The sequence below is a fragment of the Chiloscyllium plagiosum genome, chromosome 6, assembly GCF_004010195.1.
Source record: "Chiloscyllium plagiosum isolate BGI_BamShark_2017 chromosome 6, ASM401019v2, whole genome shotgun sequence".
In the NCBI taxonomy this organism is placed as follows: domain Eukaryota; kingdom Metazoa; phylum Chordata; class Chondrichthyes; order Orectolobiformes; family Hemiscylliidae; genus Chiloscyllium; species Chiloscyllium plagiosum.
Genome location: NC_057715.1, coordinates 75,727,044 through 75,743,578, shown reverse-complemented (window position 1 = coordinate 75,743,578; position 16,535 = coordinate 75,727,044). Strand labels below are relative to the sequence as shown.

Genomic DNA, 16,535 nt, shown 5'->3' with positions numbered 1-16,535 from the left:
TGAAACAAGGGCAGGCAGAAGGGATTAGTTTAATCTGGCATCATGTTCAGCACAAGCTGAAAGGCCCATTCCTCTGCTGTACTGTTCAATGTTCTATGTTCTATTAATCAACCAACTGAACTAACTGACCTTCCATAAATGCAGGGAATATAGGATAATTATAGATATTTTACATCTATCTCTTCAGAGATGTTATGACACACTTCTGGAGCAGGTATGACTTAAAACCAGGCCTTCAGGCTCAGAGGAGACCCTCCTTTCTATATTGCATCTAAGGTCCTATTTGGTGGTAGAGAATGTTCCAGTTCTGAGTCGTAACAACAAGAAACATTTGTCTTAAGACTAAGGTATACTTAAATGCCTGATGGTAATAGGTGCAAGTTACATTAGCTAGTTAGTCTTATTAATTATGTCTGTCAGGAGTCAGGGATGACATGTCTGATCCCATCAAGATTTTGAGAACTGCATGATGTCATCAAATTGAGGTAGCCTCATGCAGCCTGCATCATTAAACCCTTCAGAACCTTATATAACAGTTGTCAGAATTGACTAATGCGATTCCACTTCTTAGGGATCAATATTAAAAGCCCTGGCTGACCTGAAAAATAAAGAAGAGAATGGCTGAACTTTGTCCAAGATGGGAATTTAGGTCCGGTAGGTCAGTTTTCCCAGCTAGACACTGAGCTGACTGGAAGTCAAACAAGAAGTCAATACATCCAGGATATCATAATAGATCTTTGTTATTTTATGTCATGAAAAATATTTGTAGAATCCCTCAAGTCTGGAAGCAGGCCATTCAACCCATCGAGACCACACTGAGACTCTGAAGAGTCTCTCACCCAAACACTGCCCCCCCACCGTCCTATCTCTGTAAACTGCATTTCCCAGCAGTAGAGTCCTTTCTTAATTAATAGAAGCCATTTACAGGATTGGGAAGGTTACCTACCACAGTTTCAGGCTGCAATTGCTTTGTTAACATCAGTGATCTAAGTTAACTTCAAACCCTTTATGTAAACAGGTTGAGTCTACATTCTCCATTGCTGCCTATTTGCTGGTGTTTGGAATAACGTTCTCCAGTTTTTCTTTTAACCTCTTGCTCAATGGGAGCAATTTATCTAGATTGACTTGGCCAATCTTTCTTAAAATCTGAAATCTCAAATTACGTCAGCTTGAAATCTTTTGGAATAAGAACTGAATACTTGGACCAAGAATTAAAATAGGTTGGATACTAGTCTTTGGAAAATTCCTCATAGCACCATGAATGACTGAAGTAAAAGAATGAGCTAAATATTTGTAGTTAACTGCTTCAGCACCAAAAAATATATTTAATGGCTAAGGTAAAAGTAATTTTGGGCTCTCTGTGTTGGACATCACACTGATTCTGATCATAAACCTTGACTAAGTAAACTCCTTTATCTCTTTTTATCTGTGAAGTTGGGTATAACAAAACTGACTGTACCTGGAAAAGTTTTAAATCTCAACAAGAAAAACAGACACTAGAAATTGAAACTTGACTTTCTGACATTTGTATAAGGCAAGGTTGTAGCTGCTATAGTTGACAACCAGTTCATGAAGAAATCTTCTAAAGAGGTTATTGTGTTCAAAGGTATTAGAAAATGACTCATGAATCTTGGGGGAGTTTTTGGATCTTAATAAAAAAATTGCATCTCAAAGGAAACCAGCAAAGTGCTATCAAAAACTGAAATTAAATCACAATGAGATGATGTGCAAGATACAGGAGGAAATGATTGAATGTTGGAAAGGTTAACTTAATATGCAATGCCAAAACTGAAAGCAATAAGACTAAATTCATACTCCAGAAGATCAAACTGATAACATGGAAAATATTTTGTACAGCGCAGTAAAGCATAATAAAACACAGAGAAGGCAAATTCCTCACAGTTGAATCTGATGTTCTTGAATGATAGAGTATTGTATCAAGCTACACTTCCTAAAGTTGGATATCAGTCAAGTTAATTAAGAATCATCAATGACCTGGATCAGGTGAGACTCTGCAATAGAAACTTTGAATGTCTTGTGGTATTGATTATATAAGGAGATTATTCAGTATAGCTGACTGGGGCTGAAATGCTAAGTGTGTCCATATGTTCTTGTGAAACTTATTGCTTTTTGAACTAAATTTAGTAACTATGACATAATTTAAGAAAGTGATTAGTATAAATGCAACAAGTATTGTATTCTTTGTAATTAGTTTAACAAGCAAGAAAATGGTGGAGGTTACCAAAAAAATCATTCCTTTGAGGGAAAAATAATTTTCTGAAAAGCAAGGATTTAAGCAAATGTATGCAGAGCAGATTCTTAAATTCTATTTGACTGTATAAAAAGCATTTGACTTTTTGTTACCCATTCAATATATTTGAACGGCACTGACTTGAATAATTTGCTAAAATAAACTGATCGCGCCGTCACTGCTTAAAATGTGACTGGATAATTTGCTGACATCAGTAGCAAAGGCTGAAAGGTAGATGCAAGAGGAAAGGCTCCGCAATCTTTTGACAATTAATGTTAGCAAAGGGTTATTTCTAATGAAGGAGGAGGGCAAGACTAAGTTGAAGAGAGACAGTGTTCTGCAGAAATAATGACTGGGGCATCAATTTGAGGCTGAGATGAGAAAGCATTTCTTTTCTCAGAAGATTCCGAGTCTTTGGAACTCCTTGCCACAGAGAGTTGTGGGGGGCAGAGTCCTTGTGTATATTTAAGGTTGTGATTCTTGATTGGGAGGGCAATTGAGGTTAATGTGGAAAAGCAAGAAAGTGGGTTTGAGGACTGTAGGATCAGCCGTAATCCTACTGAATGGTGGAGCAGGCTCAAGGGGCCAAATGGCCAACTCTTCTTCCTACTTGTTATGATCTTATGATTGGGGCAATTAGGGACAGAGAACAAATGCTGGCCTTGCCAGCAAAGCTCACACTCCATGAGAGAATTTTAAAAATCCTGAACAAGGAGTAACAACAACCGGCAACCATTTTTTTAAAGGAAAAATAAATTGAACTCCGATCAAAGAATGATTGTGCATCAAATAGCCAGATTTCTCCAAGAATCAATAGCAACTCTCTGAATTTTTTTTTGACAAAAACCCATGAAGGTATAAAATATTTATTGCAGAGGGTCTCCCAATCTGCAAACATCTTCAACTGAAGCATTTTTATGAAGTATTCATAGGATAGAGTTTCTTTTACACCATTGGATACAGGCATGTTATCGTGGCTTGTAAATAGTATTAGCAATAGATAATGAAGTTAATTTAAGTTAAAAATCACACAGCACCAGGTTATAGTCCAACAGGTTTATTTGGAAACACGAGCTTTTGGAGTGCTGCTCCATCAGGTGATAAAGGAGCAGCGCTCAGAAAGCTAGTGCTTCCAAATAAACCTATTGGACTATAACTTGGCATTGTGTAACTTTTTAACTTTGTACACCCCCAGTCCAATACCAGCACCTCCAAATCATCATTATATTCAAAACATTGTACTGAGACAGGCATGTTATTATGCATTGTTTGGGTAGGTAAAGTACTTGATATTTCCTGATACCCTTGTGCTTAAAATCATTGTCATTTTTTTTGTCATGGTCTCAACAGACCTAGTTCTTCATCGCCTTGGCCTCCCTATAAAACCACACCCAAAGCTGCTGATAAACAGATGGTCAGTGCAAATGCTATGTATATCTAACAAATACCTAGCAATCTAAAGCTCCAGTGGAACAGACTTTGATATGAGTGTGACAGAGACAATTGTCTACAGACAAAATCTGTCTGTTTTTCTCCAAACTCTGAAAAGTCATGTCAATCCTGGTAGATTTATTTTACTGTGTAGTTGTTATCGCCTTTTACTTATTCAGATTTATTGTGCACAGTAAAAGGTGATAATAACTAACTTGTGGTCCTTAGATTGGTCTTGTTTAACTCTGAGAACTAATTTCTCTATTTTCTGCTAACATGATATTTTACTTAAGGACATCACTCTTGATCCTATCATAACCATTTAAACTAATTTGAATATGGAAGGAAAAATTCAATGCAAGCTAAAGTGGGGATAAGTAACAATGTAGTTTTAAGAATTACACAAGATGTAGTACAGATATTTCAAACAATTTCAAGACTGGTATTTGGCAATAACTGAAACACGACAGAAATCTATAAAAGTAAGTGGCTACCAAATGATGTAGGGATGAATTACTTTACTGGAGCATTACTATGGATTTAAACCTTGAAAATGGCTTTCGATTTTTCTCAACAGGGCATGAATATCCTTTCAGCATTAAAATGAGTCACATTCAAAATGCAGCTGCACAGACACAATCATCCAAAGACTCACTCTACCCTCTAGATTTCCAGGGGCCCTTCATCATTGAGCAGTTGCCTGTGGAGATGCAGTGTCAGTTCATCTTAAAGCCAAGTCGCTTGGCATCATGCCAGCAGATGGCCGGTGAGTATTTCTCCCAGATGATGAAAATAAGCACAGATTTTTAAATTATGTCTATTGGTTTGTAAAACTGAGTTTCAAATTCCAGGTAGATGATGTGAATGTTATAGAGGGAATGTGTTGATTTTGTACGGACGTGGTTTTTAATAGAATTGCAAACACTCAGAATTTTCTTTCTGTTATAAGGAAAAACTATTGAGATTTTTCACCCTGGGATTACAGGAAAAAATATTACAGTTCTGAAACTGTAAAATCAGAACTTGCCTTAGAAATTTCGGCCAATTTTTGGTTTGTGGAAAATTCAGCTGAAAAACTTGTAGCGTTCTGCCAAGCAGGAAGTGACCTTCACTGAAAGGCAGTTTTCTATATCCAGAAAGTAAAATTATATCTTGTGAAAATCCCTTGAATTTTTAAGTCATGATAAATGAGTTTTAAAGAAAAAACAGGATTAGTTTCAGCATGGCCATATCCTCCTTTTGCAATTATTTAAAATGTGCAGTGAACTCAGTGTCTCAGTTTACCTCTCCAACACAAGAATATTCAGTCATGAAAGGCAGTCACTGTGGTACTGTGGTGTCAACCACAGTATGTCCGGAGACCAGAAACTGCACAAATGCACAGAAGAAATCGAGGTGAGGGAGCATGCGGGAAGTCAGCACTTTGAATTTAATAAGCCATTTAATTTCAAAATGAACTTGCAGAAGTGGAGTCAAGTGAATGTTCAGACTAAAGCAGAGGCTTTCCTTGTCACAATTCACCATCACTATGGCGGACTCTGTGTAGAGTTGAGAGTAACTTGTTATTAAACATGTCAAATAATTGCCTTGAGCTTTCAATTCAAATCATTGTGAAGGGTATACATAAAACTAACCACTTATTACATCATTACATTAGAGCTCATTAAATTATTTACTCATGGATTCAGTCAAGTTAGAATAAAAGAAAATGTTTTAATCAAAATATGCTTATTGTAATATTATATAATGGCAAATCAATGTAAGATTTAGAGTAAAAACAGAGTGTTGGAGAAACTCAGCAGATCTGACTGATTTCAGATTTCCAATATCTGCCGTATTTAGTTATTATTGATGTAAAATATAGACTTAGACTAACTGCATTTAGAAGATAGCTTTCTAAATTTGATGCCTACAAGAAAGTTAGCCTCCCTTTCTTCCTCAAACTCATTCATTACTTGTAGATAACCCTAAATACAATTTTTGAGTCGTAGAGTCATAGAGATGTACAGCACGGAAACAGACCCTTCGGTCCAACATGTCCATGCCGACCAGATATTCCAACCTAATCTAGTCCCATTTGCCAACACTTGGCCCATATCCCTCCAAACCCTTCCTAGTCATATACCCATCCAAATGCCTCTTAAATGTTGCAATTGTACCAGCCTCCACCACATCCTCTGGCAGCTCATTCTAAACATGCGCCACCCTCTGCATGAAAAAATTGCCCCTTAGGTCTCTTTTATATCTTTCCCCTCTCATCCTAAACCTGTGCCCTCTAGTTCTGGACTCCCCCATTCCTGGGAAAATACTTTATTTATTTATCCTATCCATACCCCTCATAATTTTACAAACCTCTATAAGGTCACCTCCAAGTCTCCGATGCTCCAGGGAAAACAGCCCAGCCTATTCAACCTCTCACTATAACTCAAATCCTGGCAACATCATTGTAAATCTTTTCTGAACCCTTTCAAGTTTCACAACATCCTTCCGATAGGAAGGAGACCAGAATTGCGAGCAATCTTCCAACAGTGGTCTAACCAAAGTCCTGTACAGTCACAACATGGCATCCCAACTCCTATACTCAATGGTCTGACCAATAAAGGAAAGCATACCAAACACCTTCTTCACTATTTTATCTACTTGCAACTCTACTTTCAAGGAACTATGAACCTGCACTCCAAGTACTCTTTGTTCAGCAACACTCCTCAGTACATTTCCATTAAAAGAATAAATCCTGCTAAGATTTGCTTTCCCAAAATGCAGCACCTTGCATTTATCTAAATTAAACTTCATCTATCACTCCTCAGCCCATTGGCCCATCTGGTCAAGATCCCATTATAATCTGAGGCAACCTTCTTCACTGTCCAATACAGCTCCAATTTTGGTGTCATCTGCAAACTTACTAACGACATCTCCTATGCTCATATCCAAGTCAGTTATATAAATGACAAAAAGCAATGGACCCAGCACTGATCCTTGTGGCAATCTACTGGTCACAAGTTCAGGTTTCTTTTGTTTTCTCATCCTCCACCATCTTTGTAAACTCTCTCCCCAATTCCTCCACACTTCTCTCAAATACAAAGTTCATCCCTGAATCTGCCTCTGTCCCATCTACTTGCCCACTAGGTCCAGGCAATCTGCCCACCTATTCTAGCCCGGGACTTGCACCCTTATACAGTTTCTTACCCATCTTCCCATAAGTCTTCCCAAATAAATTTAATCACAGGACCTACTTGCTATAACTTAAAATACCTACTTACCTAACCACTCCTGGTTCTATGTCCACTGACATTATTGGCTCAATTTTTTCCAGATATTACTCTTCTTTCTGTTACCTTCTTACAGCAAACAACCTGCCCTCTCCAATTCAGCCATCCTCTCAGCCATTTCCTCCTATGAGTTAGTTCAATATATCAATGTTGCATTGATTGTCCCTCTTTCTTAAAATCACTTATTCAACAGCCATGGTGCACTATTAGCCTTCATATCCATGCTCCACCTAACATTCCCATACCATTTGTTTATGGCTGACCTCACCATCATCCATCCAGCTCTAAAGAACTGATTTTTTTTAAAAAATTCACTCGTGGGACGTGGACTTTGCTGGCCAGCAGCATTTATTGCACATCCCTAGTTGCCCTTGAGATGGTGGAGGTGAGATGCCTTCTTGAACTGTGGCAGTCCGTGTGTTGTAGGCCAACTCATAATACATTTAATGAAGGAATTCCAGGTTTTTGACCCAGTGATACTGAAGGAACAGTGATATATTTCCAATTCAGGATAATGAGTGGCTTGGAGGGAAACTAGCAAGTAGTGGTGTTGCTGTGCATCTGCTGCCTTGTCCTTCTGGATGGGAGTGGTCATGGTTTGAAAGGTTCTGTCTCAGGATCTTTGGTGAATTTCTATATTGTGTGGATAGTACAAACTGCTGCTACTGAGCATCGGTGCTGGAAGGAGCTGATACTTGTGGATTTGATGCCAATCAAGCCAATTGCTTTGTCCTGGATCTCGTCAAGCTTCTTGAGTGTTGTTGGAGGCAATTGTGGAGTATTCTGTCACACTCCTGACTTGTGCCTTGTTGATGGTGGACAGGTTTTGGAAGTCAGGAGGCAAGTTACTCACCACTGTTTTTGCTGTAGCCTCTGATTGGCTTTTGTAGCCATTATATTTATATGGTGAGTTTGGTTTAGTCTCTGGTCAATGGTGACCTCCAGGATGTTGATAGTTGCAGATTCTGTGATGGTGACATCATTGAATATCTCAGAGTTGTGGTTATATTTTCTGTTACTGGAGATGGTCATTGCCTGGCATTTGTATGGCATGAATGTTACTTGCCACTTGACAGTCCAAGCCTGAATATTGTCTGGATCCTGTTGCATTCCAACATGGACAGTTTCAGTATCTGATGAATCACAAATGGTGGTGAATCTTGTGCAATCGTAGTCGAACATGAGGGTCATTGATGAACAGTGAAGATACTTGGGCCTGGGACACTACCCTAAGTAACTCCTGCAGAGATGTCCTGAAGCTGAGATGACTGACGTCCAACAATCACAATCACGTTGCTATCTGCCAAGTATGACCCAACTAGCAGAGTGTTTGCCTCTAATTTCCATTTTTGCGAGTACTTCTTGATGGCTACATTTATGGCCTTGATGTCAAGGGCTGTCATTCTCACCTCACCTCTGGAATTCAATTCTTTTGTCCGTGTTTGAACCAAAGCTGTTATGAGGACAGGAGCTGATTGGCCCTGGCAGAACCCAAACTGGGCATCACTGAGCAGGTTATTGCTGAGCAGGTGCTGCTTGATAGCACTGTTGATAACACCTCCCAAAACTGTACTGATGATTGAGAGTAGATTGATGGAGCGATAATTGGGCAGTTTGGATTTAACTTTGTGTGTCCAGGACACCTTAGGCAATTTTTGACATTGCTGGGTAAATGCCAGTATTGAAATTATACTGGAGCTGCTTGGCTAGATGAGTGGCAAGTTCTGAAGTACAAGTCTTCAGTACTATTTCCAGAATGTTTTCAGGACCCTTAGCCTTTGTAGTATCCAGTGCCTTCAACTGCATTTTGATATTGCGTAGAATGAATTGAACTAGCTGAAGACTAGCATCTGTGATTCTAGGGATTACTGGTGAAGATCGAGATGGATCAGCTAATTGGCCATTCTGGATGAAGATTGTTGCAAATGCTTCAATTTTATCTTTGGCACTAATGGGATGCTGGCACTTCCAATCATTTGAGGATATTTGTGAAGCTGCCTCTTCCAGTGAATTGTTAAATTATCCACCACTATTGACCAGAATTTAGCTGGTTGTGGGATTGCCTAGCTCTGTCCTATCACTTTCTGCCTTTACTGGTTGGCATGCACGTAGCCCTGTTTAGTATCTTGACTAGGTTGACACCTTATTTTTAGGGATGCCTGGTGCTGCTCCTGGCATCTCTTCTGCACTCTTTATTGAACCAGGATTGATCCCCTGGCTTGCTGGTAATGGTTGAGTGGGGGATATGCCAGATCATGAAATCATAGGTTGATCTGCTAATCCACAGAGCCTCACAGGTGCCCAGTCTTGAATTGTCAGTTTCTTTGAAGTCTGTCCCATTTAGCACAGTGATAGTACCACATAGCAAAATGTAAGGTATTTTCAACGAAAGATGGGACTTCACTCCACAAGGCCAGTGCAGTGGCCATCCTCATTGATAGTGTCATGGACAGATACATCTGCAGCCAGCAGATTGATAACTCTGAGCTTTGACCTCAATGTCAGTTACATAGAAACGTAGAAGATAGAAGTAGGCCATTTGAGTCCTCGAGTCTATTCCACCATATAGTATAAGTAAAGCTGATCATCAAGCTCAATACCCAAATCCTGCCTTCCCCACCCCATATTTCTTGATCATTTTATGTCACAAGAACTCCAGCTACCTGCTTCTTGAGAAAACATCATGTTTTAGCCTCAACCACCTTCTGCAGTAATGAATTCCACAGGCTCACCATTCTCTGGTTGAAGATATTTCTCCTCATCTCAGTATTCTGATCTCCCCACTGATGAAAGCATCTTTTCTACATATGTCTAGTCTTGTTAGAATTTTATAGGTTTCTGAGACTTCCACAGTCACTCACACCATCCCCCTCCTTCTGAACTCCAGTAATTACAATCGTAACAGACTGAATGTGCCATCATATATCAGTCCTGCTGTCCCAGGAATCAATTTTGTAAACTTCTGCTGTGTTCCCTCTATAGCATCCTACCTCTCATAAGGAGATCAAGACAGCATGCAGTATTCCCGGTGCGGTCTCACTGATTCCCTGTATTATAGCAAGACATCCTTGTTCCTCTCATTGAATTCTCCTACAATGAAAGCCAAGATACATTTTGCATTTGTTACTGCCTACTGCATCTGCACATTTACTTTCAGCAGCCTGTGCAAATGATACCCAGGCCTCTGACTGTAAATTGAGAGAGGGTAATGTTCATTCAAATAATAATCTGCCTTCCTATTTATGCTCCCAAAATGGATAACCTCACATTTAACCACATTATACTGTATCTGCCATGCATTTGCCCATTCACTCAGCCTGTCCAAATCTCACTGCAACATCTCTGTGTCCACCTCATAGCTCACCCTTCCAACCAGTTTTGTGTCATCTGAATATTTTGAGATATTACATTTAGTTACCTTATCTAAATTATCCTGAAAACATTCTATGTATTCCTATGCTCCCTTGTCCACCTGATGTTTCCAATCTATATGCAGATCAAAATCCCTCTGTACTCTCAGTGAAACTCCATTATTTTCTCTGTGCTACACTTTCCTGTTTATGGTCATTAATTGATGGTCTATATGCCAGTCTCAAAAGAGAGTTTTTGCCTTCATCATTTCTCATTTCTATCCAAAGTGTTTCTAAGTCCTGGTTTCTTGAATTTAGTTATCCTCTCTGTTGTGCTCCCAGTATCTTTAATCAACAGAGTCACCCCTCCACCTTTTTCTAACTTGCTGTCCTGCCTAAATAGCATAAACCTTTCAAAATTCAAGTCCCACGTCCATGTCATCCTGCAGTAATAAAAGTATTCTTCATAGAAAATCTAACAAAGCTTAATGCTTAGTTGCTGAGATGTTAATGTGCATTGAGTATTATATAATCATTTCAACTTTGAAAGCAAATGCTAGAAAAATAGTTTTGCAGATTATTATTCAAATGCTATCTCTTGGCGTTTTTTTTCTTCTTTTCCTAGAAACAAGTCAAAAGCAATGCAAAAGAAAAAGGTCAATCATGAACTGGACCTTTTGGCGTGGTTTGGGGACTCAGTTGGATAACATGCCTCTATCCCCAACCTCCATTACACCAGGCAGACTCTTTGGCCTACCACTGTCAGCCATTTGTGAAGATGATCACTTCCCAAAGCCAATCATGGTATGTGACAAAATGGCTAGAGAGGGACAGAGAGGGAAATTAGCTGTAACCAAGTTTGACCATATGCTTGAGAGAGGGATGATTTTAAAACTCCTTCACATTTTGTATTGGTAGAACACACACTTTATTCATTGTAATGGCATAGAAAAGAGGTTTATCATGGGGAAGGATAGGGACTGACATGGGAATGAAGTATCTTTATAGTGACATCACATTAACCACAATCCTTGACTAAAAAATACTGAAAACATTCTATGAACTCCTATGCTCCCTTGTCCATCTGATTTTTCTAATCTATATGCAGATCAAAATCCCTCATGATAAACTCTGTACCCTCAGTGAAGCTCCATTATTTCCTCTGTGTTCCACTGTCCTGTTTATGGTTATTAATGGCTTAAAACCTATTTAGAAAGATTTCATAATCAAGCAGTGGTACCTTGAACTTCCATGATAGTGCTCCAGTTGCAAGTACAGTATTTAAATCGAAGATGAAATGGGAAAGATTAAAAATGATATTAGCGCAACAGAGTGGATGACCTAAATTCAGGAAACCAGGGTTTAGAAGCACTTTGGCTAGGGTTGAAATGATAAAGGCAAAATAGTATAATATGGGAAGCAATGATCTAGTGATGTAATCACTACACTGTTAATCCAGAAATTTAGCTAATATTCTGGGGACCTGGATTCAAATCCCACTATGGCAGATGGTGGGATTTGAATTCAATAAAAAAAACAACCTGGAATTAAGAATCTCCTGATGAGCATGAAACAATTGTCAGTTGTTGGGAAAATCCATGATGGGTGGCACGGTGGCTAGCACTGCTGCCTCACAGCGCCAGAGACCCGGGTTCAATTCCTGCCTTAGGCAACTGACTGTGTGGAGTTTGCACATTCTCCCCGTGTCTGCGTGGGTTTCCTCCGGGTGCTCCCGGTTTCCTCCCACAGTTCAAAAATGTGCAGGGTAGGTGACTTGGCCATGCTAAATAGTGTTAGGTGAAGGGGTAAGTGTAGGGGAATGGGTCTGGGTGGATTGCTCTTCGGAGAATCATTGTGGACTTGTTGGGCCGAAGGGCCTGTTTCCACACTGTAAGTAATCTAATAAATCTAATCCATCTGGCTCACTAATGACCTTCAGGAAGGAAATCTGTCACCGATACCTGGTCTGGCTTACATTTGACTCCAGATCTACAGCATGAAATCAAACCTTACAGACAATGTCTCAGAGACCATTATTCACCATCCCTGGATATGCCCTCTCCCACTAGCAAGACAGGCCCAGCAAAGGTGGTAGCACAGTGATATACAGTCAGGAGGGAATTGCCCTGGATATTGATTCTGTCCCCATGAAGTTTTTTGGCTTTGAGTTAAGCATGATCAAGGAAACCTCCTGCTGATTTCCATGTACCATCCTCCCTTGGCTGATGAATCAGTCCTCTTCCAAGTTGAGGAATACTTGGAGGAAGCACTGAGGATGGCAAGGACACAAAATATATTCTGGGAAGGGGATTTCAACGTCCACAACCAAGAATGACTTGGCAGCAGCACTACTGATCAAACTAGTTGGGTCGTAAAGGACATAGCTGTTAGATTTGGGACTGCAGCAGGTGATGAGGGAACCATCAAGAGGGAAAACCATGCTTGACCTCATCTTTACCATTCTGCCGGCTACAGATGTATCAGTCCATGATGGTATCAGTGAGTCACCACTGCAAAGTCCTTGTAGAGACAATGTCACGCCTTCATATTGAGAATCCGTCCATCATGCTTTGTGGCACTATCACTGTGCTAAATGAGACAGATACCGAACAGATCTACCAACACAAGATAGGGCATCCATGAGTGTCTTTGGGCCATCAACAGCAGCACAATCTGTAACCTAATTGCCCAGCACATTCCTCACTGAACCATTGTCATCAAGCCAGGGGATCAACACTGCTTAAGTAGAAAGTGCAGGAGGGCATGCAGGAGCAGTACCAGGGCTGAAAATGTGTGTCAACCTGTTGAAGATACAAAACAGGACTACACAAAACAGGATTAGCAGCAAGTGGCAGACAGAGCTAAGTAATACCACAACCATCAGAATTGATCTAAGCTCTGCAGTCCTGCCACAGAGTGGGAGGGGGAGTTGAAATGTTGGTGGCACTACAAATGTCCCCATTCTCAATGATGGAAGAGCCCAACACCAGATCAGTGAAAAAGATGAGGCTGAAACATTTGCAGCAATCTTCATTGAGAAGTGCCAAACAGATGATCCATCTCTGCCTCCTCCAGTGGTCCCCAGCATCACACATGCCCATCGTCAGCCAGTTTCATTTACTGCACATGATATCACATGGATGCAGATGGGTATAGGAATAGGAAGAGTTTAGAATGATATTGACCAAATGCTGGCAAATGAGACTAGATTATTTTAGGGTAAGTGGTCAGCATAGATGACTCTACTCACTGGATAGTGCAGAGACTATGGGTCCTGACAACTTTCTGACAATACTGTACTCCAAAACTTGTGCTTCAAAACTTCCCACTCCCCTAGCCAAGTTGCTCCAATACAACACTGGCATCTACCTGATAATGTGGAAAATTGTCGTCAAATAGTGTGGTGCTGGAAAAGCACAGCATGTCAGGTAGCACCTGGGGAGCTGTGCTTTTCCAGCGCCACATGTTTTGACTCTGATCTCCAGCATCTGGATTCCTCATTTTCTCCAATGTGGAAAATTGCTCAGAAATGTCCTGTACACAAGAAGCAGGACAAATCCAACCTGGTCAATTTTAAACAGCCTGCCAGGCCAATTTGCTGCCCTGCAGCTACTTCCAACCTATGTCCGGGGTGGTAGATCCCACTCCAATTCACAGTGACTCTAGAGTGAAAATCATGCCATTTGGGACACCTTTCTCTCAAGTGGTGAAAATCCAGTCCCTTGTAATTCTATCCAAAATAAATGCAAATGGTTGGTACTTAAAGTGTCTGAGATATGTCTAGCTGAATTAGTATTTGCTTTATGCAGTGTTGTTAGACACGTAGGGCTGAAGCCCTACAAACTACTAATGATAAGAACTTGGGCATTTATAAAATTTGCTTTAATTTAAAGAATATCCCCAAGGCGGTTCATAGACATATGAAAAGCAAACACGGAGACAAAGAAGGGGTGCTAAGGGTGGTGGGGAGAGGGGTAGATGTACCAAAAGATTGCTCAAAAATATGGATTTTAAGGAGGACTTTATAAGAGATGGAGCAGTTTGAGGAGTGATTTCCATTATCTAAGTCAAAAATGCTCAAAATCCCCATCAATTATGACCTGTAAGGCGTGGTCACATGCAAGAAACTGAATTCAGGGAGACACACTGTTTGGAAGAGTGAGGGCCTCATTCCTGATGAAGGGCTTATGCCCGAAAAGTCGATCCTCCTGCTCCTCGGATGCTGCCTGACCTGCTGTGCTTTTCCAGCACCACGCTCTTCGACTCTGATCTACAGCATCTGCAGTCCTCACTTTCTCCTAGGCACACTGTTTGATCAGGAATAGGTTATGTTGATATTTTCTGGCTGTGGCATCAGAGCCTGGTAAGGTGAAGCCGTTAATTAGCGATATGGGGAAGGAATTTAAATTTGATGCATATAGATCATTAGATTAGATTACTTACAGTGTGGAAACAGGCCCTTCGGCCCAACAAGTCCACACCGACCCGCCAAAGCGCAACCCACCCAGCCCCATTCCCCTACATTTACCCCTTCACCTAACACTACGGGCAATTTAACTTGGCCAATTCACCTAACCTGCACATTTTTGGACTGTGGGAGGAAACCGGAGCAGTCGGAGGAAACCCACGCAGACACAGAGAGAACGTGCAAACTCCACACAGAGAGTCGCATGAGGCAGAAATTGAACCCGGGTCTCTGCCACTGTGAGGCAGCAGTGCTAACCACTGTGCCACTGTGCCGCCCATCAATGTATCATGTATCAATGGAGATTAGTGAGGACTGAGTGATTGGTGTACAGGGTAGGTTATGTATGAAGGGGTTCTGGACAAATGGAAATTTATTGACGAGGATGAGAGACCTGTTATGGGAGATATCAATGAAAGTGCTAGAACAACTTAGCAAGTGAAGAGAGAAATTGAGGGCTGAATGAAATGTATCCCAGCTGTTGGGAGAGGCAAGGGAGGAAATCGAAAGGATGCTTGCAAACATTTTCAATTTCTTTCGGGCCTAAGAGAGGTGCAGGGCTGCCAATTTAGTACCATTATTCAAGAGGAACACGAGATAAACCAGAAAACTGCAGGCCAGTCCGTCTAAGCTAAAGGTGGGGAAATTATTGGAAGCAATGCTGAGGGACAGGATTTTTTGCATTTGAAGAGACTGGGATTAATCAAGAACAGTCAGATGGTTTTCTTAAGGGGATATCCTGTTTGACCAACTTGATTTGAATTTTTTGAAGAGGTGACCGGGTGTGTAGATGAAGGAAATGCTTTTGCTGCAGTCTACTTGGACTTCAACAAGACTTTTGATAAGGTCCTGAATGGGAGACTGATAGCAAAGGTAAGAGTCCATGGGATCCAAGGAATTTTGGCAAATTGCATTGACTGTTGACTGAGTGGCGGGAAGCAAAGGGTGATTGGGGAGGGATGTTTTCTCCACTGGATGTCTTTGCCCATTGGGGTCCCATAGGGGTCAGTGTTGGAGTCCTTGCTGTTTGTGGATTATATAAATGATTTAGACTTGAATGTAGGAGGGCTGATCATTAAGTTTGTAGATAATAGAAAAGTTTGTGAGGTGGTAAATAGTGAGAAGGATGGCCTTAGATTACAGGGGAATATAGATGAATTGGTCAGATGGGCTGATCAGATGCAGATGGAATTCAATCGGATAAATGTGAGGTGATGAATTTGGGACAAGGCAGAGAAAGCAAGAGAATACATGATGAAGAGCAGGACCCTGGGAAGCACCGAGGATCAGAGGAGCCTTGGTGTGCATTTATACTTGTAGCAGCACAGATGGATAAATTGGTTAAGAAGGCATATGGTATATTTGCCTTTATTAGCCAAGGTATAGAGTTTAAGAGCAGGGAAGTTACCTTGGAATTGTATAAAATGTTGGTTAGGCCGCAGCTAGAGTGTTGTGTGCAGTTCTGGACCTCACTTATAGAAGGGATATAATAACGCTGGTGAAGATGCAGAAGAGATTTACCAGGATGTTACCTGGGGTGGAGAGTTTAGGTAAAAACAATGACTGCAGATGCTGGAAACCAGATTCGTTATTAGTTGTGCTGGAAGAGCACAGCAGTTCAGGCAGCATCTGAGGAGCAGTAAAATCGATGTTTCGGGCAAAAGCCCTTCATCAGCAATACAGGCAGAGAGCCTGAAGGGTGGAGAGATAAGTGAGAGGAGGGGGGTGGGGAGAAAGTAGCATAGAGTACAATAGGTGAGTGGGGGAGG

The 16,535-nt window shown here is 40.8% G+C and overlaps 1 protein-coding gene across 2 annotated transcripts in view; it reads left to right on the top strand.

The window, feature by feature from the left end:
* LOC122550722 (rho GTPase-activating protein 20-like) overlaps positions 1-16,535 on the top strand; it is a 51,498-nt gene that overhangs the window by 15,747 nt on the left and 19,216 nt on the right. For both annotated transcript variants that reach the window (XM_043691871.1, XM_043691872.1), the window contains exons 7-8: positions 4,260-4,448; positions 10,927-11,105. In XM_043691871.1, coding sequence (XP_043547806.1) covers positions 4,260-4,448; positions 10,927-11,105 — 368 coding nt within the window. The remainder of the gene's footprint in view (positions 1-4,259; positions 4,449-10,926; positions 11,106-16,535) is intronic.